Below are 27,055 nucleotides of genomic sequence, written 5' to 3' on the forward strand. Positions count from 1 at the left end.
TGTGTATACATGTGTCCTGTTTCCTATCCAATCTACCAGTCCCTGATTTTTAACAGGAGAGTTTAATCCATTTACAATTAATGTTATTTCTGATAAGGAAGGAATTACTCTGCCATTTATTTCTTTTCTTCATATCTTAGACCTTTTTTTTCTTTTTTTACCCAGGAAATTTTATTTTTATTTTTTTAAAAATACATATTTTAATGCATTTTAGGTTGCATTAAATACATATTTTCAAAAAATAGGTATTTAATGCATTTTAGGGGGGTACATGTGAAGAACATGCAAGATTGTTGCATAGGTACACACATGGCAATGTGGTTTGCTGCCTACCTCCCCATCACCTGTAACTGGCATTTCTCCCCAGGCCATCCCTCCCTAACTCCTCATCTCCCACTGTCCCTCCCCTAGGTTCCCCCACACAAACCCCAGTGTGTGATGCTCCCCTCCCTGTGTCCATGTGTTCTCATTGTTCAACACCGGCCTATGAGTGGAACATGCAGTGTTTGATTTTCTGTTCTTGTGTCAGTTTGCTGAGAATGATGGTTTCCAGGTTCATCCATGTCCCTATAAAGGACATGAACTCATTGTTTTTTATGGCTGCATAGTATTCCATGGTGTATATGTGCCACATTTTTCCTGTCCAGTCTATCATCGATGGGCATTTGGGCTGGTTCCAGGTCTTTGCTATTGTAAACAGTGCTAAAATGAACATTTGTGTGCATGTGTCCTTATAGAAGAACATTTTATAATCCTTTGGGTATATACCCAGTAATGGGATCGCTGGGTCAAATGGCATTTCAATTTCCAGGTCCTTGAGGAATCGCCACACTGTCTTCCACAATGGTTGAACTAATTTACACTCCCTCCAACAGTGTAAAACTGTTCCTATTTCTCCATATCCTCTCCAGCATCTGTTGTCTCCAGATTTTTTAATGATTGCCATTCTAACTGGCATGAGATGGTGTCTCAGTGTAGACTTTTTTGTTTCTCAGTTTCTCCATTACTGCCTTTTTTTGTATTTAGTTGATTTTTTTTTGTAGTGTACAATTTTGATGCCCTTGTCTTTAATTTTCTATATATTTTAAATTGTTAATTTGTTAGTGGTTACCTTGGGAATTTCAATGAACATTCTAAATGTATAACAGCCTAGCATGAATAATACCTATTTAGTTTCAATAGTATAGACAATTTAGTCCTTACTTCCTTTACAGTTTAGTCCTTACATTTTTTTTTTTTTTTTACAATTTAGTTCTTCCTTCCCTCATAGATTACATCTTTATTAGTTGAATGCCTGATAAATACTTTTCCTGCCTCTTTCTCTCCATCTTTTCTTTCTGGAAATCCTATAATGCATGTGATGATAGATTTGATGGTGTCCCATGGGTCCTCTGGACTCTGTTTATTTATTTTTTTCTTTTACTTTCTGCTCCTCAGACCTAATAATATCTTTTTTTTTTTTTTGAGACGGAGTTTCGCTCTTGTTACCCAGGCTGGAGTGCAATGGCATGATCTCGGCTCACCGCAACCTCTGCCTCCTGGGTTCAGGCAATTCTCCTGCTTCAGCCTCCTGAGTAGCTGGGATTACAGGCACGCACCATCGTGCTCAGCTATTTTTTTTTTGCATTTTTAGTAGAGACGGGGTTTCACCATGTTGACCAGGATGGTCTTGATCTCTTAACCTCGTGATCCACCCGTCTCGGCCTCCCAAAGTGCTGGGATTACAGGCGAGAGCCACCGTGCCCGGCTGTATAATATCTTTTTTGACATTTTAAATTTTATTTATTTTTAAAGATTGTGTTAAAATGCATTTAACATAAAATTCACTGTCTTAACCATTTTTAAGTGTACAGTTTAGAAGCATTAAGTAAATTTACATTATTGTACAACTATCACCACTGTCCATTTCCAGAGCTCATTTACTTGCAAAACTAAAACTCTGTACCCATTAAAAGTAATTCCCTGTTCCCTCCTTCTCCAAGGCCTTCGCAAAAACCATCTTACTCTCTGTCTCTATGAATTTGAATAGTCTAGATAAGCCCTGATAATTTCAAATGTCTTAGCTTCAAGTTCACTGTTCCTTTCTTCAGTTTCCTTAAATCTGGTGTCGAACTCTTGTAGTCAGTTTTTCATTGAAGTTATTATACCTTTCAAGTTAGAATTTTTATTTGATTCTTCTTTATAATTTTTATCTCTGTAGTGATATTTAAATTTTTTCTGTGTATCATTTTCTTGATTTCCTTTAACTCTCTTCCCATGGTTTTTTTTAGTTATTGAGCCTCTTTGAGACAGCTGAATTAGCATCTCTGACTAATAATTCGAATGCCCAGACCTTTTCAGCGGTGATTTCTGTCAATTTTTTTTCCCCTGTGAATGGGCCACACTTTCCTATTTGTTTGTATGTTGTGTGATCTTCTTTGCTGAGAGCCGGACATTGTGAGTGTCATATGTGGTAATGCTAGAGATGTAATTCTCCCATTCCTCAGATACTGTCGAGTCTTGCTTGGTGAGTGCTGGAGCCATTCATTTGTGACTTTTCCAAACTTTTTTTGAAACGTGTGTGGTCATTAAAGTTTTTCTTCTGTTATCTCTACAGTCAACTAGTAGACTGACAACATTTCCTTGAATTTCTGGTCTCCAAAAGGTATCTCTGTGTGTGTCTGTGTGTGTGTGTGTGTGTGTGTGTGTGGTGTGTGTGTGGTGTGTGTGTGTGTGTGTCTGTGTGCATAGAAATAATTACTGCCTCTTTAAATTCCCTGGAAGCTGCTTCTTCACTTGGAGGTTGAAACAATGGCCAGTGACTAAAACAGTGGCTGGGCATCAACATATACAACCTGGGTTATTGGAGGACGAGGCCATCACTGCCCACTCTGATATCAGCAAGTCATATCGTAAACATGAGCTGCCGTCCCCACAGCTTCCCGACACAGGGAGAGAGATGGAGAATGACAACCACTATAAAAACAAAGGCCACAGACTCACCAAAACACTCCTTATCACTTTTTCCCCTGGTTGCTGAAAGTGTTCGACTACACTCTGGACTTCCAACATAGTTACTATTTTGAATTGAATTGTCTCCCCAAAAGATATACTGAGGTCCCGACCCTGGGTACTGTAGAATGTAACCTTCTATGAAAATAGGGCCTTTAAAGAGATAATCAAGTTTAAATTGCCCTCATCCAATATGACCAGTGTTTTTACAAAAAGGGGAAATCTTGGCACAGACACAGGCAGGACGAAGGCTCCAGTGTGGCTGGAGTGATGCACCCACAAGCTAAGGATACCCAGGACTGCCACAGACACCAGAGCAGCAAGGAGGGGCCCTCCCCTAGAGCCGTCAGTGAGCATGGCCAGGCCAGCACCTGTTCAGGCGCCTCACATTCGGATCCGTGTGGCAATAACGTCTAGTTGTTTCAGTACCCAGCTCATGGTGCTTCGTGAAAGCAGCGGCAGGGAGCTCATGCAGTAGCTTCTGACAGTTCCTGCCAGTTCAGTCATCCTATAGGCAGAGGTGGATTCCTTCTGTGCCATCATATGCTGGTTTTAAAATTTTCTCTCTCTCTAATGCAAGCTCTGTGAGGGCAGGGATTTTTGCGTCTTCTCTTTTGTCCCCTGTATCTAGAGCAGAACCAGACACAAAGTAGAATATTCATGAATAATTATTGACTGAATTAACAATAAATGAGCATGGACAAGACAACATGGTCCCATCTAGTGGAGGAGGGAGAAGTGAGTTAAATGCAATCATGGAAGTAACCTCTGGGCATAGTATGTTATAATATGGCAGCCATATTGGGGAGCTCAGGGAGGCTCTCAGAGGAGAGATGCCCAAGGCTCTTAGGGGCTGAGCAGGAGGCTGCGTGAGGGCAACAGTGACCATGTGCCTGGTGGAGACGTGGGCATGGGCAACTGCAGAGAAGTGGCAGGTGGCGGGTGCTCAGGTCAATAACAAGTATGAGGCAGAGGAAACCTGGTGAGAGAGCCTCAGATCGGAGGGTGTAGAGTCAGGTCAGTTGCATGGGCAGACTTCAGAGACAGAAAGGTCATGGCTGGTGGCATGGTGGACAGAATTAAAGGGGCAAATGGTGAATGTGAGGCCAGCGAGCCATCATTGCATTTATGTTGTGGGAAGGAGAGTTCGATCAATCAAGGCAGGGCCTGGGAGGACAGGCCACAGAGCTTTGGGGAGATGTTTGGACTCTGGAGTATAGGGAGCTGGTTCTCATCTGAATTGCAAACCCCAGAGAGGGCTTGCTTTGAAAGCAGTGTCATAGCATACTTTTTGCAGCCTGTAACAGAATCTAGCACTTGTAAGTATGCAGTTTGGAATATGAAGTAGGTTTTCTCTTGCCTGGGCGATGGACCTCATTGCACAGGAGCATGTGCTGGAATTTCCAGGTCACAAAGCTTGGAGACACGGCTTCCTCCGTTGATACCTCCTGCGGTGAGTTGTTCCGATGCTGTCTCCTTGTTTTGGGTGGTGTGTGCAGTCCTGCAGGTGGAGGCTGGCTTTGCACTGACAGCATGGTGCTCAGTGCCCAGGGAACCGGGGCCTCACAGTGACATTGTGCGTTAGCTCTGCTCATTGACGACTGGAATTTGTGGGAAGTTGCACACCGCTCGCTCCCTCAAAGAATGAACCATCAAGTCTGAAGGTGCCTCTATGATGATCGGGTAAATCATCAGACAAAAGCCGAGCTTGGAAAGTGCCTCAGGGACTGCATGGGAATACCCCAGTGCCAGGAGTTTCTGATTCTGCATGAGATTGACAGATGCAGAATCAGATGCTTTTCCTAGCATGGTACTTACTCTCTTCCAGCATGTATTTGATGCTACTGACAATGAAAAATTGAGCTTTTCAACCTGCCCCTGTGACCCAGGAAATATAAAGAGCTCCTTCTCAGACCCTACAAGGCAACTCTGGAGAAGCAGACCCAGGGCCATGGAGATGCGTACAGTGGAGGCACGTGGGTGTGTGGCTTGGCTGCAGCTTCCCAGTGTGGACTCCGTGGGGGCTGGGGAGACCTTCTCCACATGTCCTCCCAGTGGAGACTCCCCAGGGCAGCAGCAGCGCCTCGGCTCTGTGTTCTTCTGTGGCTGAGAGGCTGATGGAGTATCAGGGGCATGCAGAAACACAGGATCTGTCCAGCCCACCTACCTTCCATTGGTCAAAGGAAGCCACTGGCCAAGCTCAGAATCCGGTGGTGAGGAGGCTCCACCTCCCCCATCTGGATGCTGCCAAGGGCACACACACGAAAGCCTCCTGCAGCGCCCAGGAGCTGAGAGTGGATGCATATTCTGAAGTGAGCCATGAGGCATCTCCTTCGAGACATCAGGGGATGGAGCCCCCACCTTCTTGCCCCCTAATTCTAGGGTCAGATAATATTGCCATCACTCACATCTCTGCGCTGGGGCTTTCTGTTTGTGTTTTTCTTGTGTCATATTTTCCAGATCAGCCACCCTTAGAGAGGCTGATACAGGTAACTGCCTGCGGCAGCGGGCCCAGGGTCTCTCCTTCACACGCCATGGGCTCACTGAGGTGTCTGCGGGGACCACACAGCCCTCCATTCTCTGCAGCCTTCTGGAGGCAGGCTTCATGGCTCTGTCCTTCCCTGCTCCTTTGAACACAAAGTTCTAATAGAAATTTCCCAGCCACTGTGTTTCATTGATGACAATAATGCAAAATGTATCAAAGTCAGAAAGGTGCACCAGAGGCTGGCATGGCTGGCTAGAGAATGGTGTTTCCTGGTTGTAGAATCTGATCCCTTTTGTCATGCTGTGAATGTCAGCAGGCTCAGGGTGCCTGTCAGGGAGCAGCCGTGAGAAGTAGCTTGGCACAGGGGACCCAGCATGCAGTTTGGGGTCAGAGACCTGTGTGTGAGTTCTGGCTGGGCTGCTTCCAAGGTCTGTGCTCCCATGTCTCTCTGCATTCTGGTCTTGTCATCTGTCAACTGAAGGAGCAACAGCACACTTGAGGGATGTCTGAGGATTCAGCAAGATGGTGTGCGTGTAGTTAGTGTAGCATCTGCAGGGTTCTGTGAGCTCTGACTTGATGGCCGTGTTCTCAAGCCCTGTGTTAGACTCTCTGCGCCTTTGCCCCATTTAAGAGCCACAACAGCTGGTGAGGCTCAGGACCAGGAGGCCCAGTTGGTGGCAGCTGGCGTCAATGACATACAGATGAGTTCAAACTCAAGTTTCCATGGATTCCAAAGTTTGCTGTTCACAAATCCTACACTCCTTAGAGTTTGAATGCGCAGAAAGCATTTGGGTCTTCTAAAGTGGTCACAGGATGGCAGCTACTCTGAGCTGTGACATCAATGTCATTTTCCTCCACAGATTCCCGTGCTTCTGAACCTCAGCCAGGACCCTGAGGTCGGCCTGCCCGCTCCGCCGCTCATGTATGCCCTGGCCTTCGGTGCCTGCCTGGGAGGTAAGGGGCTGCTGACCTCGTGGGGGGCTGCACATCCACACTGTCCAGCCCAAAGCAACCGTTAGTGTGTATCAAATCAAAAGCAGATGAAGGAGAGTCCAGATGATTTCCCGAGTGGACACAAGTCTTCAGCTGTGATGGAGCAAATCCAGAGCAACTCTGTTCCTTTCCATTCTGTGCAGAACTGCCTCTGACTTCCTGGGCCTGGGGCGGGAGGATGCCTAGTTCTGATGCCTCACAGCTGATGTGCTCCCATCCTGTGCCCGTATGGGCCGTGCTTGGGGTTAGAGACAGATTTTGAATCAGAAGCTACTCTCAGCTGCTGTTCTCTTTCTCTCTTAGTCTCTTTGTAAGCAGTGGAGGGACAGGTGGGTCAGCTGGAAGTGGAGACTCTAACCTGAGAGTGGGAAGAAAGATTAGAGGATTTTTCTGGGCAGGGGGTGGGATTGTGCTTTGGAGACAGTGAGAAGTGGATTAGAGAGCGCACTGGGAGAGACTGGTGACCAGACTCGGGGTTGTGGATGCAGTTGCCTTGCAGAGAGCTGTGGGGGCTGTGGGGAGGGGGGTGGATGTGATCGCCTTGTAGAGAGCTGTGGGGCCTGTGGGGGTGGGGTCCTTCTCACATCTCAGAAGCCTGATCACCTTTGGGAATGCAGAGAGATTGAGAAGAATCTTAGACCAACACATCAGACACATTTTAAGTTTTTATTCTTATATCCATGCATGCATAGATAATTTAGCTTTCTTTGTTCTCTGATTGATTTCTGACTACTAAATCAATAACTCTCTGGTTAGTTTATCTCCTTGGCTGAAAAGGGGGATTAATGTCATACAGTGAAGTTTCTGTAATGCAGCAGACAGATAACTCATCTACATCACTGTAGTTCTTGGAACAATTAGTTCTACACCCTTGGAAGAACTCATCAACTCAAGTTCTTCCAAGGGTGTAGAACTATTAAAATCACCCCTGTCTAAGAACCGGTCCCAGGGAGGCAATGCAGAGCTATGTTTAACACCAACAATAAGGAACGGGATCCGAGGAGGCCTGGAAATGCATCCCCTGTGAGGATTTTGCCCATTTGAACTTGCTGGGCATCTGCCATTACCTGACATTGGACCGGACAGTGAATTCACCTCCCTGCTGTTGAGTGGGGAAGACGGTCACCTCAACTAAGGTTACGGCACAGAGGGACACATCCTGTAATGATGGTGTGCCCTGAGTGGAGACCTGAGATGTCAGAGGAGGTTCTGCAGAACGGGAAGTTTGAAGCCAGGTCATACAGAGTGAGAGGCATCTTGAGCTAGTTTGGATTTCCCCAAAACATGTAGGATGAATATGGAGGAGCCTTCTCTAGGAGAGATGTTAATGTGCACCATTTATAGGCTAATTCCTAAAATAGGATTAAATACTTAGTAACAGCAGATTTTGGAAGCAGAAATGCAGCAAATAATGAATGTTTTAATTATGTGTTGCGATCGTTTAATCTGGTAGCTCTGGTGATTGAAAGGCACCTGTGTCTGGCATGGCAACTTACTCCCTCAGGGACCTTTCTCATTGACTCAAGGTTTGGGATTTTACAGAAATGACAATAAAATATATGTAAATAAAATTTACCGTCTTAACTGTGTGTAAGTGCACAGCTCGGTGGCATTAGGGACATTACAGCCGAGGAACGGGTGTGCAGCCGTCACCACCGTTCATCTGCAGAGCTCTTTTCACCATCCCAGCCTGAAGCTCTGTCCGCATGACGCAAACACCAGCCTCCCACTCTTCCAGGGCCGGCATTCTGAAGAACACTTTAAATAGAGGTTTTCATTTGGTTTTTAGAAATGTCATTTGCTTTATGAATTGGACATGATTCACTGGATACTTAGAAAAAAATTTTTTAACTGGTCTGACCCAGTACTTTTTGGTTGCTCTTTTCACGAAGTGCTAAGAACAGTTTAAATAAGTCTTCAGAAAAACCTGCCTTGGCCTGAATTCCCTGGAAAGCAGAGGCGGTGGCAAGTGCACGAGCCAAGGTATTACTGGCAGGTGTAAGGCTAGGGCCGAAAACCTGCGAGGAGGAAGTAAAGTGAGTGTGGAGAGTGAAGAAGGCTACCCTGCTGCAGGGACCTGGGGGCTGAGGGCAACCCAGGAGGCCCGCGGCTGTGTTCACACCGACCCAGATGGCACGTGGCTATGTTCACACTGACCCAGGCGGCACGTGGCAGTGTTCACACTGACTGCAGCTGTGTTCAACCAACCCAGGCGGCCCGCGGCTGTGTTCACACCGACCCAGGTGGCACATGGCTGTGTTCACACCGACCCAGATGGCACATGGCTGTGTTCACACCAACCCAGGCGGCATGCAGCTGTGTTTGCACCCTAAGGCTGCTGCTTTCCTTAGGTTATATCCAGCTCTTGAAGGACTGGTGGCTCTTCAACTCGCCAAAGGGAATGCCCATGCATAGAGTTAATTTACATGTGTTCTGACAAGTGGGATATCTCACAGCTCTGAGAGTGTGGCCTATTTAGTGGAATGTACACTGCAGACACAGGGAATTACCCTGGAGATTCGATTCTTTGTGTGCAACGTTCATCAAAAACAGAGCTGGGCATGGTTTTGAAAACTGTTGCTGTTCTGCCTCTGGATCCACACGCCTTCTTTCCACACTGGTTGGCCCGAGTGTGCCAGGACAGGCAGAGCTGTTCATGTGGAGGCCCGACCCCTGTGCTTCTCCGTCACTGGAAACTGGGAGGGAGGTTTGAGCGGGGGAAGTGACACCTGGGGCCTTGTCCTCCCCACCATGTGGAGCCCATGCCACGTGGAATACCCGGAAAACTGTGCTAGCCTCTTAATAAGTGACTGCAATGTCACTGGCATCTGAATGTGGCATCTCATATTCTTACTCTTGTGCAAACTTCACAACTAACCCAGGAGAAGCTGGAGAAGGTGGAGAAGCTGGTGACAGTCCTCATAAACAGAGGAAGCGGACTCCCTACATCTCTGCCCCAGCCCGTGACAGGCAGGGATGGGCAGCTGGGTTTCTGGTCCCAGCTCATAGGGATGGGCAGACCAAAGCCATGTGGAGTCCAGGTGACATGAGGGGATGTCTTCTGTGGGAGAGGGAGGAGCTTCTGATCATGGTTTTCCTGGCCCTGAGACCAAACCTCAGTATTCATGGGGATCGCACTCCCTCCTGCCATGGCCATGCCTGGATGCGCGGTGAGGAGATGCCTGTAGCGTCTGCAGCCCAAGTGTGGGCTGGCTCAGCGTGTTGTTGGCAGACAGCAGAGCACACAGGTGCAGGGAGCAGGTGCTGATGGTGCCACAGAACCCTGCAGGCAGATCACGAGGTCAGGAGTTCAACACCAGCCTGACCAACATGGTGAAACCCTGACACTACGAAAATATGAAAATTAGCTGGGCAAGGTGGCATGTGCCTGCAGTCCCAGCTACTCGGGAGGCTGAGGCAGGAGAATGACTTGAACCTGGAAGGTGGAGGTCGCTCCACATGGGACTGCCTGTCACCAGGAGACAAATGCGCCCTACAGCTGACACCGTCTGGTTTTGCATCTTCCTTTCCTGACTATCACAAACACCTCAGTTAATATAACAGAAACAGTCTGTGATTTACTCAGCTTACAGAGTTTAGAAGGCTTGAGACTTCAACTGAGGTCTTCTGAACTTAGATCTAGCATTTTGTCTGTCGCACTGGCTGACACACTCTGTGTAGGACCTGCCAGGGGTAATCCGTAACCTCCCAGCCTCTCTCTGTGGCCTCCTCTCTGTGGCCTCTGTTCTGTGGCCCCCTCTCTGTGCCCTCCTCTCTGTGGCCCCCTCTCCGTGGCCTCCTCTCTGTGGCCCTATCTCCAGGGCCTCCTCTCTGTGGCCCCCTCTCCAGGGCATCCTCTCCGTGGCCTCCTCTGTGGCCCCCTCTCCATAGCCCCCTCTCCAGGGCATCCTCTCTGTGGCCCCGTCTCCAGGGCCTCCTCTTTGTGGCCCCCTCTCTGTGGCCCCCTCTCCAGGGCCTCCTCCCTGTGGCCCCCTCTCCAGGGCCTCCTGTCTCTGACCCCCTCTCTGCTTTGGTACCAGCCTTGCTTGTCTCATTTTGCTGACCAATAAGACAGGAGGTGCCTGTGCAGGAGCTTTGCCGTAGCCTTTGCCTTCGTCATCAAAACGTGTTGGCGCCAGTTCTCCTCCCTGCCCTCCTGCTTTAGGTATGGTTGGGAAGCCATCCTGTGAGGGGAGGGTGAGGCCAGGAACAGTGGAGACCTGCCTGACTGCAGTAGGCCTAGGACCAGCTCCCTGCCCTCTCCCTCCAGGATTCTCTTTACCAGGGAGTGGGTGGTTGCCCTGTGTGTATAAGTGCTGTTCATCAGGTTTCTGTTGTCCATAAAGCATCCTTTAAAGAAACAGGGCTCCATGCAACTTAATGAGTGGATGTCCTGCCTGCTAGGCAGTGAGTCTGTGAGCAGGTCAAAGGACTTCTGCAAGGAGGTGGCTGAGAAGGAGGACCCTCGGAGAGGGAGGCAGGTGCTTCGGCAATATCCGGGTACAGGGGAGAGCAGCCCCTGCGGTATCACCCACAGACACTCCTGAGAAGGTGGGTAGATGTCTGATGTCTAAAGGCTCAGCAGTCACCCCATGATAGAAGCCAGCCCTGCCCTCATGTGATCCCAGCCGCATCTCCTCTTCCAAGGAAAGGGCTCCCTACATGCTCCCCATCCTTGCCCGACCTTCCTCAGGTAGTCCCCAGGTGGCACGCAGACCCTCTGCCTGGCAGATTCTTCAGCATCCTTTCCTCCTCCCCATTCCTTTCCCTGAGTCCAGAAGAGCTCAGGACCAAAACAGCCTCCTGAGCAGCTCATCTCAGCAATGTGGAGAAGGACACGGAAAGTGGCCCCTCACCCGTCGGGAGTCCATGCCCACGGCAGACAGGATGAGATGTTCTCCATCTGGGCAGTACTCGGCTGCACAACTGTCATTCTGATTGGAAAGCAGCATTTTCCAATCACTAATCCTTAACAGGAGAGAACGTCAGTGTAGGTTTTTATTTTTAGCACTCACACAAGTTGTGGAATGTGAACTTGGACCGTGGGCTAGGCCCTGTTCGTGGCATCCTGGAGTGGTCAGTGTTTAGGGGGCAGGCTGATGCTGTCCTGGCAGCCAGGTGCCTTCATGGGGGCCGAGCAGGCCAGGCCTGCTGAGGACCCTGGGCTTCTCTGTGGGAAGAGACTTGTCAGACAGAGAAAAATGATGGCCATGCATGATGGCTTGGCAAGGCGGTGGAGTCTCATTGGGCAGGTCTTCTGGCTGGGGAAGGAGCAGGTTTGGCAGGCAGGATGGTGGGATGGACACTTAGGTGCAGCAGTGCCCAGAGGGGTCTGCCCCAAAGAACCTCACTGCTGCCCTGGGCCCTTCAGACACTCTGTGTGGCTGTCTCCAAAGTACAAGGCCCACCCCTCGCCCAGAAAAATCTTTAATCATTCTTCCCACTCTTAGGTTAGCGTCTCCACTTCTAGCTGACCCACTTGTCCCTCCACTGCTTACGGAGAGACTGAGAGAGAAAGAGAACAACTGAGGGTGGCTTGGGGCAGCCTGAGCCCCACCCCTCGATCTTCCTCTGGACTAGGATGGTTCACGGTTGGGCCTCACCACTTCCTGGCTCACTGCCTGGCACATGTGGGGCCTCCACCTGCTCTGTTATTCATGTTTTTCAGTCTCAGAAAGGTTGCTTCCCCTCACTGACATGCTGTCAGCAGCTCCAGGGCAGGGTCTCACTGTTCACCAATCCTACATAAAAGTAGGGAGAGATGGAGACACAGACAACTCTTCCTCAGTGTGTGTGCAGAGACGTCAGGGCTCAGCTGAACCGGCTGAGCCTGTGTCATGTGCCTGTCCATGAACACTGCCCACGATGGCTGTGAGGGACAAAGGAGGTTCCTGGGCCTTCCCTGGGTGTGGGTGTGAGTGTGTGTGGGGTGAATCTGATGTCCAGAGTGTATGGAGGAGGCTCCTGGGCACTCCCTGCGTGTGGGTGTGAGTGTGTGTGGGGTGAATCTGATGACCCGAGTGGTGACTTCCTTAGCCCTATTCCTCACCAGCCGCAAGGATGGCACACAGATGTGCAAGCACAGCATGTCCCTGTCATGGGCACAGTCGCAAAAGCTTACCCAGAGAGCCGTTTCATGTCAAGGAGATGCCGTTGGCGAAGATGTCAAGGGATGGGGTTTCACCTGGCTGTTTTTATCTATCCGTTCATCCACTGAAAGGGTTTCCTAGTGTCTGGGCCTGGGGTCCAGAGGAAGGTGGTTTCTGTCTGAGACTGCATTCCCGAGGGACACAGGTTCCTACTTGGATTGCTGGCCCTGCTTGCATCCTCCTCTGAAAGACACACGATCCCACAGTGACTTTCCCATTCTCCTTAGCATTCCTCCTCTCTATTATGTACGACAGCCGTGGTCTTATCCAGAAATGAATCATGGTTTTTGCAAACAGCTTATTTTCTGCTGTTATGTGTGTGTGTGTGTATGTTTCCAGATATTTATAGAGCAGTCACTTTGACTGTAATCATCAAATCAAATCCTGTGAGATGATAAAAATTTTACAAACCAAAGAGAACAGAAGCTTACCACCAATATCAACTGGGGTTTTGTTTTTAAATTTCGACTTTAGGTAACGGGACACTGATTGGCGCGTCGGCAAACGTCGTGTGTGCAGGCATTGCAGAACAGCACGGATACGGGTTCTCCTTCATGGAATTTTTCAGGTACTTTTAAACTCACTTTAAATTTCTGTTAAACTGTCTAGTTTCTAAGCTTACTTAATAAATAGTGCATTAAACACTAAGATAAGCATATTTTTTGTAAATAGAGAGATTGGTATAGTTGAGATTAGCTCAGAAAAAAATACATTAAAAATTTATTGCTAGTGGCTCATGCCTGTAATCCTAGCACTTTGGGAGGCCGAGGTGGGCACACTGAGCTCTCGAGTTTGAGATCAGCCTGACCAATGGTGAAACCCTGTCTCTACTAAAATACACACAAAATATTAGCCGGTCATGGCAGCATGTGCCTGTAGTCCCAGCTACTTGGGAGGACTCCCAGTTTGAAGCTGGGAGGGGAAGGTTGCAGTGAGCTGAGATCACACCACTACACTCTAGCCTTGGTGAGAGAGTGAGACTGTCTCAAAAAAAAAAAAAAAAAACGAAAAAAAGGCCCAGTTTAGTGACTCGTGCTTGTCATCCCAGCACTTTGAGAGGCCGAGGTGGGCGGATCACGAGGTCAGGAGTTCAAGACCAGCCTGACCAATATGGTGAAACCCTATCTCTACTAAAATGCAAAAATTAGCTGGGCGTGGTGGCATGCACCTGTAATCCCAGCTACTCAGGAGGCCGAGGCAGGAGAATCGTTTGAACCCAGGAGGTGGAGGTTGCAGTGAGCTGAGATGATCACGCCACTGCATTCCAGCCTGGGCAAAAGAGTGAGACTCCATCTCGAAAAAAAGAAAAAAGTGTATTACTGAAATTAGCTCCATAACACAGAGGATGGGTCACACATTCTGAGTGACTCGGGTTGAGGCAGGGGGTCAGGAAATGGCTGTGGGCCTGCCAGCTATCTCATGTGGCTGTCCTCTTGAAAGTCCCAATGGAACTTGTGCCCTGACTGTCCATGAGGACGGCACATATCGGGTCTGACCTTCCCCTACTGGACTGTATAGTCCCTGGTAGCAAAGGCCTAGTAATGCTGTAGACTGAAGCCAGGGTGGTCAGCTGGGGGAGGCCTGGCAGCGGCATCACTCTCTTGTGTGCGCATCTCTAAAGAGGGCTGCGCAGAGACAAGGCCTTCAGTGGGGGAGTGCGGTAGGTACCTTCAGAGGAGAGCCTGCTCTAGGAGGAGCTGAGTACACGCTGGGGCCCTGATTACCAGCACGCCTGTGTGTGAAGGGCACACTGCACATTGGAAACAGGTGAGTGGGCAGAACGGAAACTGGAAGCCCATGTCACATGGCGCTGTTAAAATGAACTTCATTCGTTTGGTGTTGAGCAAGGTTTCTGTGGAGTTCTTTGTACACTTGCACTGGGTGTATGGGTGATGATGGTTCTAAGAACCAGCCCCGGGTAAAGATTTGGAACCCCAGCTTTGGCTGAGTGGCAGAGAACCCTGTAGCCAGTGGAGGCAGAAGTCTCTGTGCTAGGTACTGCCACCTGGGGCTGGCTTGGGAACAGAACCCTGGCCGTCATGCCCAGGTGAGGATGCACAGCACGCTCTTTCAACACTAGCACACTGGCTTTGCAAGACTTTTTATATTGGCCATTTCCATAGTTTGTAAGAACTTAGTATTGGTAATGTTGCTGAGGCATTCATTTGAGTGACACTCCCGAGTGATGTGGGTGTGAGCCTCGGGACACTGAATGTACATCTCCCGGTGGGACTCTGGGCACACTGTTGACCCTGCCGCTGAGGGACAGGGTTCAGAACTTAATGCCTGACCAGCTTCTTTTTGTTTGGACTCTCATCTGCCTCTGCTGAGCTTAAAAGGAATCCTCCTGTCAGCTAAACAAGAATTATCTTAACTAGAACAACATTTATTACAGCAAATACAGCAGTGGCCTTTGCAGGGTGGCGTGCCACACACTGACAGCTTCTCATGTTTGCCCCATGGTTGATGAGGATCAGACCCAGAGCACAGCTGAGAGAGGGGGTCAGAGACAAGCGCGCTGAGTGACTGGCAGCAGGAGACTCAGTTCCTCCTCCCTGCCAGCTCTGCCTCCTGACTTCTGCAGTGCAGGAAGGCCGTCGTTCTCATGTCTTCCATCTCTTCTTTGGTTGGCCAAGCATACCATACTGGCCCCTCGACTTCCTGACAACCCCTAGGCTGGCTTTCAGAGAGCAGGAAAACCTCATGGCCTTTTGCAACACCAGTTGGTCTCACTGGTGGGCATGGGAAGGCTGGTGTTAGTATTGTTTTAAAAATAAGGTTTTTGGGGCAACCCCAGTCTGATCTTTCCCGAGCATCACTTCAGAATATAACCACGGCATCTGCCTGACTGAAAGCGTTTGTGTCCGCTCCACCTGGGACCTGTAAAGTGCCTGAGGTGCAGCTCCAGTGGGTGAAGCATGTGTGCACTGAACTTTTCACATAGGTCTTGCATTTGGTGTGCAGTGTATGACACACACGTGTGTGTGAGTGCAGTTACCATGGTGAGCGGCCAGCATGGCAGTCAGGAACTCAATGGCCTCAGAAAGCTTGGGCAAGACTGCTGGTGGTCTCCCCGAAAGCTCAGTAGTCCCAGCCTGTGAATCCCACACATCTGCTTGGAGGGAGCGTGTGTCAGGGGTGAGTGGTCAGAGTCCTTTCCTTGTTTTTGCCTGGTTCCAGTTCTTCCAGCTCTGACCATTCTTCTTGCCAGGCCTTCACTGTGCAGAAATCAGAGCAGTTTTTCCCCCAGGGAATGGCTAACTGATTTTGGTAGGGCCTTTATTTGCATGAATTGCTTAATTTGCTATTGCAAATGAACTAATTTGACTTTCCTAACTCAAAGATTTCCTTTCACAAAAGGTGGCTTCCTGTGATATACAGTGCAGAATATTTTTAAAAATTACCATTTCTCTCATGATGCAGATAAGTATTTAATGGAAAATATGTAAAATAATAAAATATAAAAGTAGCCTATAATTTTGCTACGAGAAATAGCCACTGATCGTAATTTGGTGTGTTTTTATACATTTCTCCTGCCTACCATAGATTACATATTTCTTTTTTACAAGGCTTTTAAATCACACTGTGTCCTACCTGTTATTCTTTATACTCTATTGTGAGCATTTTACCAGGACACTAATTGTCCCTTCCAAAACAAAATAGCTGTGCCTACAACAAGCAGATATATCCCAGTTTATTTTACGCTGAGGCATTGAGGTTCCTTGCTGTTTCTTGTTATGGTGTGATAAATATCTTTACAGATAAAACCTTGTTTCATTTCCGATAATTGAAAATAAATTATCTGACATAGAACCGCTGGCTAAATGAATGATGTTTTAAGAATCCAGATAAATATTGACAAGCTGGCGACCAGAAATGTTGCTCTCCATGCATTTTATTGAATTTTTCTGCTGAAACTCATCACTGCCATTTGAACACTTAAGGTTCATCTGGCTGGCTAACAATAGACTCATGTTTTGTTTTAATTAATTCTACTGAGATGATACTCTTTCTGTATAAGCATTGAATATTTGCATTTATTTTGTAAACTTTCCATTTATATCCTTTGCCTCTGTCTTTCTCTTGAGAGATGAATTTTCATATTTTTCAGAAGCTCTCTTGCATCTACAGAAATCAGTTCTGATGTATATGTTGTGACTATCTTTTAGCTTATTTTTGTATTTTAAGTTTTTGAAAGGGAATTTTAGATATTCTGTAGTCGAAACAAACTTTAGCTCCATTTTATCTATACTTTATGCTTTCATTAATTTTTTAAACCTTTTTCTTTCAAGATAATTGTAGATTCATGTGCAGTTGTAAGAAATAATTCAGGGACATTCTGTGAGCCTTTTGTGCAGAAACCCCTGTTGGTAAAATCTTGACAAACTACAGTGGAAGATCACAGCAGGATGATGCCACTTCTGCAGTCCAAGCACAGAAGAGTTCCATTGCCACGAGGCACCCACAGAAGGGTTCCATTGCCACGAGGCACCCACAGAAGGGTTCCATTGCCACGAGGCACCCACAGAAGGGTTCCATTGCCACGAGGCACCCACAGAAGGGTTCCATTGCCACGAGGCACCCACAGAAGGGTTCCATTGCCACGAGGCACCCACAGAAGGGTTCCATTGCCACGAGGCACCCACAGAAGGGTTCCATTGCCACGAGGCACCCACAGAAGGGTTCCATTGCCACGAGGCACCCACAGAAGGGTTCCATTGCCACGAGGCACCCACAGAAGGGTTCCATTGCCACGAGGCACCCACAGAAGGGTTCCATTGCCACGAGGCACCCACAGAAGGGTTCCATTGCCACGAGGCACCCACAGAAGGGTTCCATTGCCACGAGGCACCCACAGAAGGGTTCCATTGCCACGAGGCACCCACAGAAGGGTTCCATTGCCATGAGGCACCCATGGGCTGGCCTTTCCCAGCCAGCTCCGCCTCCCTCCCACCTCTACCCCTGCCCCAGTCTGTTCTCCATCCCTAACACTGTCATGACAAGAATGTCACATAAATGGAATCGTACAATGTGTGACCTTTTCGTGTGGGCTGTTTTTAGTCAGCATCACCGCCTGGCAATTCATCCAAGTTATTTCTCATGCCCGTGTTTTATTCCTTTTCGTTGCATTCCATGGTACGGATGGCTACAGTTCATTTAGTCATCTACCCATTGAAGAGCACCTGCCTTGTTTGTAGTTTGGGACTTTTATGAATAGAGCAGGACACTTTCTCCCTCTCTCCAGTTTGTATGTTCATCCACTTAACAGGTTCTTTTACAAAGCAAAAGTTTTGAATCTTAATGAGGTCCAGTGTGTCATTTTTTTAAAAATGTGTTGTGTTTTTGGTGTCAAAAGCATGACAACAGGAGAACTCCTTGCCTTGCCCTAGATATTTTTCAAAGATTATCTCCTGTGCTCTTATTCTCCCCCCCACATTTTATTGATTTACATGTTACATTTGAGTTCATGTTCCATTTTGAGTTAAGTTTCATATAAGGTGTGAGGTTTAGATCAAGGTTCTCTCTCTCTCTCTTGCCTGTGAATACTGTGGGACTCTGGCAGCGTTTGGTGCCAAGGCTGTGCTTCCTCCATTGAGTTGCTTTGTAATTGCCACTCATTAGCTGAGTGTACCTTGTGGGTCTGTTCCTGGATTCTCTGTTCTGGCATATTGATCTGGATGGCCGTCTTTTACCAGTACCGCACTGTCTTCATTACTGGAACTATGAGAGACAATATACTGGATTACACTTTTACTAGTATCAGAAGTTGGAATAGACACAATTTACAATTACACTAAAATACTGGTATCGAGAGAGGTCTGCAAATATTTTCCTGTAATTATTTTTAAATTTTTTGTGTTTTGGTGGTTATTTCCCCCTTTTCATTTCTTATCTGTGGATTTATTTTTGATTAGTGGCTTGTGATCCATCTGGTTCTATTTTATTTTTCAAAAAATAAGACTGTTGCATTTCTTAGGTCTAGTTTTCTGTTTTCTGCCTTGTTAGTTGCTGCATTTGTCTTTATCATTCCTTTCCTAGTGCTTTCTCTTGGCTTACTTTGCATTCTTTCTTTTTTCAAATTTCAGATTTAATTCATTTATTTTTATGTGTCTGTTTTATTTCTCATAAGTGTTTAGGGTGATGCTTTTTCCTCTGAACACTGCTACCATTACCGTTACTTCTAGGGTTTCTGTATTTTCATTGTGGCTTGCCTTTCATCTGAGTTGGATTTTAACAACACTTTGCTTTCAATTTCCAGGTTGAAGAATCTTTTTATTTATTAATTTTTACTTTGATGGAACTTACCTCTGGTTTTTTTGTGACCAAATTTGATCATATTTTATGTGTGCATTCTCTATTGTTACTGTAGACACATTTCTAAAGTCTACCCCATATTATACTAGGTCATTTATATCCTTACTTGCTTTTTGTCTCCTAAATCTGTTGTGTATTTAAAGTGGCATGTTAAGTATTTCCTGTTACAAGTATGTCTCTATTTGTCCTTGAATCTCTTCCTGTTTATCTTTGAAAGGTGGTTACTGTGTTATTTGGCGGATACATATTTACTACTCTTCTGTCTCCACTGTGAGTTGGAAGCTTTTAGCTCTATTAAAAATCCCCTCTGTCATGCTTAACACTCTGTGGCTCGATTGTACTTTATCCAGTATTGAAATCACAAATCATTTGCTTAGCTTTTAGCCTTTCTAAATCACTTTGTTTTAGGAGTGTCTCATATAGACTGTATATTGTTGGAATTTGCTTTGTGAACCAAAATAAAAGTATTGTTTTCTTTGAATAAATGAGTTTAGCCCACTCACATTTATTGATATGATTCAAACGTTTTCCATATTATAGGTTTTATGTATATTTTAGTTGCGCTGTTTCTCTATATATTTTTTGTTCTTTTATTTTCTAAAATCTCTTCTTGGAGTTTGAAAGGTTTGTATTTTTCTAGCGATTACCTTTGTTCTTAGGCTTTTTCCTGTGCCTTTAGTCTTCTGTTTTCTTATGTAGTCTTTAATACCTAGTGTGTGTATCTTTGATGATATCCTTTGACTTCCACCTCTTGCCTAGATGACCACTGATAAGTTTATTCTACAGTACTTTTCTCTTCCCTTCTTTCCCCGCCCACTTACTAATTGATGTATTTCTACTTTCAAAACCTATAGCATCATTCATTGTTCTTCCACCACTGTTCTGTTTTCATTTCTCCAGATCCACAAGGAAGTCTGTTAGGTGCTCACCACTGGCCCTTTTGCTGAAGCGATCCTGCCTTTGACAGCTGAAGTTAATCTTTAAGAGCCCAAGAACAGCTCCTGAGTACAGCACCCCTGAGTTTTTGTAGGTTTAAGGCTGCCTTCATGGCCGGGCGCGGTGGCTCATGCCTGTAATCCCAGCACTTTGGGAGGCTGAGGTGGGTGGATCACGAGGTCAAGAGATCGAGACCATCCTGGTCAACATGGTGAAACCCCGTCTCTACTAAAAATACAAAAAAAATTAGCTGGGCATGGTGGCGCGTGCCTGTAATCTCAGTTACTCAGGAGGCTGAGGCAGGAGAATTGCCTGAACCCAGGAGGCGGAGATTGTGGTGAGCCAGGATTGCGCCATTGCACTCCAGCCTGGGTAACAAGAGCGAAACTCCGTCTCAAAAAAAAAAAAAAAAAAGGCTGCCTTCGATATCCTTCACATTGGACAAGACATTCTGCTTCTGTCTAGCACACCCTTGGCTCACACATACCTTCTTTGGGTTTCATGAAGGTGTTGTTCCATCGTGGCCTCAGATCTATGTGTGTAGGGCATCTGATGCAAGCCCAGTTCTCTTACTTTTGAAATTACTTGATCATTTTGCTACAGGTTTGGAGGATTTTACAGATTCATCTTCAGTCTATTAGTTTTACTAAGATATTCCCAGGTTTCCCATGGTGTTCCCTGGGCCTATTTAACATGTAGCATGCTGTGTTCCTTTGAGTCCTGAGAGGGTTCCTGGATCAGTGTTTTAAGCATTTGCTGTATTTCATTGTTTCATGGATCTCTTCGTGTTGGGTCTCATTGGCCTGTCTCCATTTCACCCACATCCTTTCTGGCTCGTTTTATTACTCAGTTTGTTTTTGGTCTCTTGTTTGCTTTTTTTCTTTAATGCCCCTTATTACATTTCCATTTGATTATGGTCTTCCTTGAACACCTTATAATTTAATCTTCATTTCTGACATGATGTGTTTTTTTTCTTTGACTTCTCGTTTTATTTCTTCATGTTTCTGTCTCTTTCTGCTCTTAGCATTTGGGTTTCGGATTCAGCTTGATTTTGCACACCCCCAGTTTCTGTCTGAGAGTGCGGAATTCAATACCGAGTGTTGTATGCAGTTTTGTATTTCCTAGTTTAAATGTGGCTTGTTGGGGAGTGCTTTACTGGCTTTAGAATTTAGATTCTCATGCTCTGTTTTCTTATTAGGAAAGCCTGGTGCAGGGGCAGTTGGCTCATCGATGTACTTTCTGGACAGGGCTGCCAGCCAGAGTCAGTTCCAGGGTTCCTAATTTGAGAAGATTTCTAGTTGGTCAGTGCTGTGGGGAGCAGTCTCTGTAATAGCTTTATTTTTTTTAAGTAGCGGGGGATGTCCATCCATTTTTGGTTCCTTTTGTCTTCTAGGATTCTGCATTTCCCCCTCAGTGCTTTTCCCCTTCCCCTGCCAGGCTCCGATGGGCAAGCCTGTTTGCTGTCTTCTCTTGCCAATGATGGTGCCTGCCTGTTACCTGGGGCTCAGTGTACATCAGTGTCTTTTCTCTGCAGTCTCTATGCAAGTCCACCAGGGTCGTTTTCCAGTGGTTTTATGCTTAGGTTCGCCTTCCTACTTCTGGCTATTATTTTCTCCAGTTTTAGGATTTTTATTTCTTCTCTTTCTCAAGAAAAATTTCTGGATTTCTCTGGCTCCCGGCAAGGGTGTGGGGCAGGGGCCTGAGAGACAGCTCAGCTGGGAATTGGTGTTTTCTTCTTTACTGCCAAGTAATGTGGAGTCTGTGGTGCTCTCCATCTTCTAGCTATGTTGAAAGGCAGGCTATCCTTGTGGCTGAATCTGCATTTCTTGTTGATCTGTGGAGTTTACTGTGTGTAGAAGTGACATGGAATTGTATGGGTGTCATTACCCTGCCCACTACAAGCAAGATGGTGGCATTGCTGATCCACAGCCCACCACTTGTTCTTTCTGCCATGTCCGAGGAGTATTTTTTACTGCACTTCCTAAGGATGATATGATTTTATTTTGCTCCTTGGAGAAAATGATTTTCCAACTAGAGATTATGCTAATGCTGTTTCCCTCACTGGGCAGAATCTTCAGGACATTCCCCCCTGGGGACCAGGCCTTACCATTTCAGTGCCACCCACATAAGGTACACCAGCCAATTAAAGAGTGTTTCATTGATAATGTAGATTGTTACCATTTCTTTAAACATAGAGACACACTAAGTTGAATTTAGTTATGGAATTTAGCTTCCAGGAAGGCTTTTGTCACCTTATTTTGTTTTCTTCTGTGATTTCTTAGAACTTAGCTAATTATTGTGAGGCTTTGAAAACATCGAGTTTATAAATTAAATGAATGAGTGAAAAAATATCTAGAGAATAAACCATGTAGAAAATACTTTATTAGAAGCAATATTTGAAAATGACCTGGCTTTGTTCAGTGTGGTTCAGAGAGATCATTACCATTGACTAGCAGTAAACATAATGACATTCTTTGTAGATTTAAGAAGGCCACATTCTGTCTCCTGCTTCAAGGGGAGCCAGGCAGACATTCATATTTTCTTAAAGGTCAAAACAGATGCTAATGTAATGTTGGTGCCTTTTCAAACGTTAATCTCTGTATTGATCACAGTGCTGTAAACTCCCTGAACCAGAGTCAAATACTTTTTCCCCCTGAGGGTTAAAATCATGAATGTGAGATCAGTATATCTAAATGTAAATTTCAAAGTTAGTCTCATCCAGTAACATGTTACATTTGCTAGGGAAGGAATGGAGGAAGGAAGGAAAGAAAAGACAAGACAAGAAAAGAAAGAGCAGATGAGGCTGCTTTACTTGCAGCTCTCATTTGGTTAGAGCAGAAGCGGGTCTTAGACTTCTCAAAGCAGCCAGACCCTCTATGTCTGAAGGAAAACTTAAAGCCACTCACTCACTTCTTCCCCTTTTCCTCCCTCAATGCAAACCCAAAGAACCCTTCCATTTGGTTTGCACCTCGAAGTAAAATCTTCAACCTTAGGATGATGCCATGTAGGTAGATTCATATATTGAACGCTTCTAATCAGCGGCCCTGAGAATGTTACAATGATTGTGGCAGGAGCTGAGAGCCAGGAGCTGAGGTTCCTGAAGGCCAGAGAGTTCTGGACAGTCTGAGAAAGCCACGAGAGCCATAAATACTTGTCAGGAGGGTGCCAAGAGAGCTGGTGCAGAAGAGGTTCTAGTAACCATGCAGTGATCTTACTACTCGTGTTGATGGAAACAATGGCTCCTCTTTGATCCCAAAATGCAGGCCTTACAGCAACAGCAACTGTTTCACTCCTAACTCTGCCGTCTTTGTGGAATTTGAAAGGGCAGCTGGCCCTGCCCCACTGGGAATCACCAGAGCTGGTAGAGGCTGAGGCCTGAATCATCTGGAGGCTGTTTACTTGTGTCTCCTGCTTAGGCTCTGGGGTGCCAAAGAGCATGGCTGGGATGGCAGTGGGGTCTCAGACATCTCTGCCTCACAGGCCCCAGATGCAGGGGCAGGCGTTTCTTGATGGGAAAGTGTCACTGTCAGGGCTGAAGGATGAGCATGTGGGATGGAATGTATTAGGGCTGGTAAACTTGGGAAATGTAGCCTGCCACATCATTTTATTGCCCGCGACTTGGATCTCATATGCTCTCATAACGTCATTTTGCTTTAGCTGTTCTAAGTTGGGTTTTCTGCCACTTGTAAGAGCCCTAAGTGGTAAAAAGGCTCAAAGAAATGTGTCGCCGTTCTTGATATTTCTCAAGGACTCACGCTAGCTGCAGTTGCTTCGGCAGCAAATGTGGGATCACAGATTGAGCTTTGTCTTCTGTGTCTGTCCTGCGGAGGCTGGATCAAGAGCCAGGCCTCCTTGCTCCTGAAAGTCCTGGGTCTGAGATGTGGGCGGTGCATTGCCCTGTTGGCTTAGCTTGTGGCTCACTTACCCAGCAGGTGGGAGCGTGTGCCTGTGCGGCACCTCGTCTTTCTTTCCTGCGGGTGCACCCTGGCTTCAACAGGAGCCTCAGGTTACTATGGAGGGTGGGTGCAAGCGGCTGACTTAGCAACATTCTGCCAGCACTAGCAGGTAGCTTTCTACTCCTTACACCAACTGATCCCTCAGTTATCCACCACCAAGTAGGGATCCCACAATTCAGTTCAGTTCTAATGCCAATTAGCTGGAGCTAATCGGGAAAGCACTTTATCTACCCTATTTATTTTAAAGGATACTATAAGAGGGACAAATGAACAGCCAGATGAGGAAGTGCACAAGTGAGGTCTCTGGCAGGGTCCCAAGTGCTGGAACTTCTCTCCCCAAGGACTGGGGAAGCACCAGCCTCCTGACACGTGGATTTGTTCATCAACCTGGAGGGTCCCAGAACGCCACTGTTTAGGGGGTTTGAGGTTTCATTGCATTAGCAAGACCAATTAAATCATTGGCCACTTGTGGCTGGCTCAACCTCCAGCCCAGGTTCTCTCCCTGAGGACTGGTGTGAGGACGGATGGTGGAGCTATAAGTTTTAACTTTCTAATTATGCCTTGATTTTTTTGGCAACCACTCCCCTCCTGAAGCCATCTAGGGCCCCCAAGAGCTGCCTCATTAGAACTAAAGGAATTCCTGTCACTCTCATCACTCAGGAAATGCCAAAGGTTTGAGGAGCTCTGTGCTAGGACTGGGGACAAACACCAAATATTTTTCTTTTTCTACCATCACTCATAAAGGGCCTCGAGGTGCCTGTGTTGCTTGATGGTGGGTCAGTGGGGCGTCACGGGTGGCAGCACAGTTGCCTGCAGAGACCTCCATGGATGCTGGGGTGAGATCTGCAGAGAAGCCATTTGCTGTCAGCATTTCTTTATACTCTAGACTATAAAGTTGAAAAATGATGCCATAGAGTTGTCTAAGGGGAAATTTCTCTCTGTCTTTTCATGGATCAGATTTCCTACAACTGGAAAGAAATCCATTGGGACCACTTGTGGCCTAAATGATTCTTTTTATGTAACCTGTTTTTGGTCTATTATTAATTTAATGGCAGAGAATTCTTAATTTCAACCATTAGGGAACCCAGAAAAAAATAAGCACATTGAAATAATGTAAAACGACTTAAAAAGCCTTAAGTGACTTAACAGACTTGAAATGACATTTCCCAGGAAATGCCCTGGGAAAGTGGAGTGAGTTGTTGTGGGGTCAGGAGAGTCCTGAGCATTCTTCGTTGTCTTCTGAAGCCATCTCAGCAAGCATTGTGCATATCGTAACCTGCAGACACAGAAACCTCGGAGTTTGGCTTGGCACTTATTGCCCAGGTGCGGTCGGCCCCACCGGTGCACTGTCATGATACCGTATTTATTTTTTAAATTTCTGGAGGAAAGGAAGCTTGGCCTACAGTTCGCTCTGTAAGATGTGCCATTTTGAAAAACAAGATGAAACCTTTCTATAATGCATTTAGATGAGCTGACACAGATGGACATTCTTTTCAATGTTTCATATTTAGGGGCGACTAAATAATTTATCAGGCCAGGCATGATGACTCACACCTGTAATCCCAGCACTTTGGGAGGCCGAGGCAGGCAGATCCTTTGAGGTCAGGAGTTCAAGACCAGCCTGGACAACATGGTGAAATCCCGTCTCTGTTAAAAATACAAAAAAATTAGCTGGGCATGTTGGCGCATGTCTGTAATCTCAGCTACTGGGGAGGCTGAGGCAGGAGCATCGCTTGAACCTGGGAAACAGAGGTTGCAGTGACCTGAGATCATGCCATTGCCCTGCAGCCTAGGTGACAAAAAAAAAAGAAAGAATTTATTAGATATTTAATCAGACCATATTTCATGAATACTCATTGTATTAAAATGTTTGTTCTTTTATGGTCATCTATGAAGTCAACATAGCTTCGAGACCAGCAAGAACTAGTCCTCAGAGGTGCAGTGGTGAAGCTGGCAGACACTGTGCTGAATTTGGAGACTCCAGGGGAGGAGCAGCAAACACAGTTAAACATAGACTTGGCAGCCATCCCCAGTGTGGGCCAGCGGTACCGTCCTAAGGGCACTAAGGCTCCCAGACGGCAAATAGCCCCGAGCAGGCGAGCTGTGCGTCTCCTCCAGGGAGCAGAAGCAGCCAGCATCCCTGATGGTGGGGGGAGAGGACAGCACTGAAGTCAGTGGAAGGCGCCCAGCACAGGGAGATTGCAGATGGGAAAGAGGCTGGATTTCACTCCAGATGGTGGGAGCGCAGGGAAGGGCTTTAAGCGGGAAAGCCTGCACTGCGATTTTTATTTTACAAAGACTGTTCTTTCCTGCAGAGTAGTGGATGGTTTGGAGGAGGTCAGAGTGGCCCCAGGAAGGCCAGGTTAGAGGCTGAGGCTTGGGGGCAGTGTGTGCAGGGCAGTTGGGGAAGGGGGCCAGTGGGGTAGGGTTTGGAGGTGGACAGTGGGTATGTGAGCCATGAGGGGATGAAAACTCAAAGGCACATCAGGTGCAGGAGAAGTTTAGAGGAGAAAAACAGAGTTTGGACTTGAGTGTGTGTTCCAGTTCATGTTGGGGAGGCTGCATGAGGGGTTTTGGATTGACAGGTGAGTATGTGAGCCTGGAGGCCTGGTGGGAGGCTCTGATGGAGGGAGCTTGGCCAATGCCCAGGGAGAGAAGGCGCCCAAGCAGAGGGGACTGGAGGCAGCTTCTGGAGTGGGCACTGGACGGCAGCCTGGGTGCTCTGTGGAGAAACAGGAGAAGGATGCAGACAGGCTGCTGGGACTCTTGGCTGCAGGTGACAGACCCCTTAATCAGATTCGCTTCGGCAGAAAGGGACACGGACCAGAGGGTGCAGTGGCCTGAATGGGCAGTGTTCAGCTGGGCCTTGGAGGCAGCAACCGGGCAACCAGGCCGGGGTCTCCCCACCTCTCATCTCTGCCTCGCCCTGCCTGGGATTTCCTTCCTGTGATGGGTAATGGCTGTGGGCAGCTGTGGAGGCAGACCCAGACAGACTCCCTTGGAAAGGGCTCTGGCTTGTCTGAGCTGGGTGCTCACTCCTGGCTGGGAGAATGGGCCCTGTCAGTCCCAGTGTGAATCTAGCCCGGCCCCTAGGCTAGTCACCATGGCAACATGCCCAGTATGTGGCACAGGGATGCCTTCCAGGAGGAAAGGGCTGAAAATAGTCAAGCCACGTGCACGGCAGGTCTGCGGTGGGTGGGAGCCTGTGCCTGTCCAGGGCTGTGGCCGTT

General features: G+C 47.1%; 1 protein-coding gene across 22 annotated transcripts in view; it reads left to right on the forward strand.

Annotated features, from left to right (window-relative positions):
• OCA2 (OCA2 melanosomal transmembrane protein) overlaps positions 1-27,055 on the forward strand; it is a 431,394-nt gene that overhangs the window by 201,271 nt on the left and 203,068 nt on the right. For 17 of the 22 annotated variants that reach the window (XR_013536485.1, XR_008482351.2, XR_013536490.1 and 14 more), the window contains 2 exons: positions 6,337-6,430; positions 13,093-13,186. Coding sequence is in view for 15 of the 22 variants with exons in the window: in XM_054258175.2 (XP_054114150.2) it covers positions 6,337-6,430; positions 13,093-13,186 (188 nt within the window). In the remaining 7 variants the exon portion in view is untranslated. The remainder of the gene's footprint in view (positions 1-6,336; positions 6,431-13,092; positions 13,187-27,055) is intronic. The other 5 variants (XR_013536487.1, XR_013536486.1, XR_013536488.1 and 2 more) reach the window with 1 other exon arrangement.

Source organism: Callithrix jacchus, chromosome 6 (assembly GCF_049354715.1).
Source record: "Callithrix jacchus isolate 240 chromosome 6, calJac240_pri, whole genome shotgun sequence".
Taxonomy (NCBI): Eukaryota; Metazoa; Chordata; class Mammalia; order Primates; family Cebidae; genus Callithrix; species Callithrix jacchus.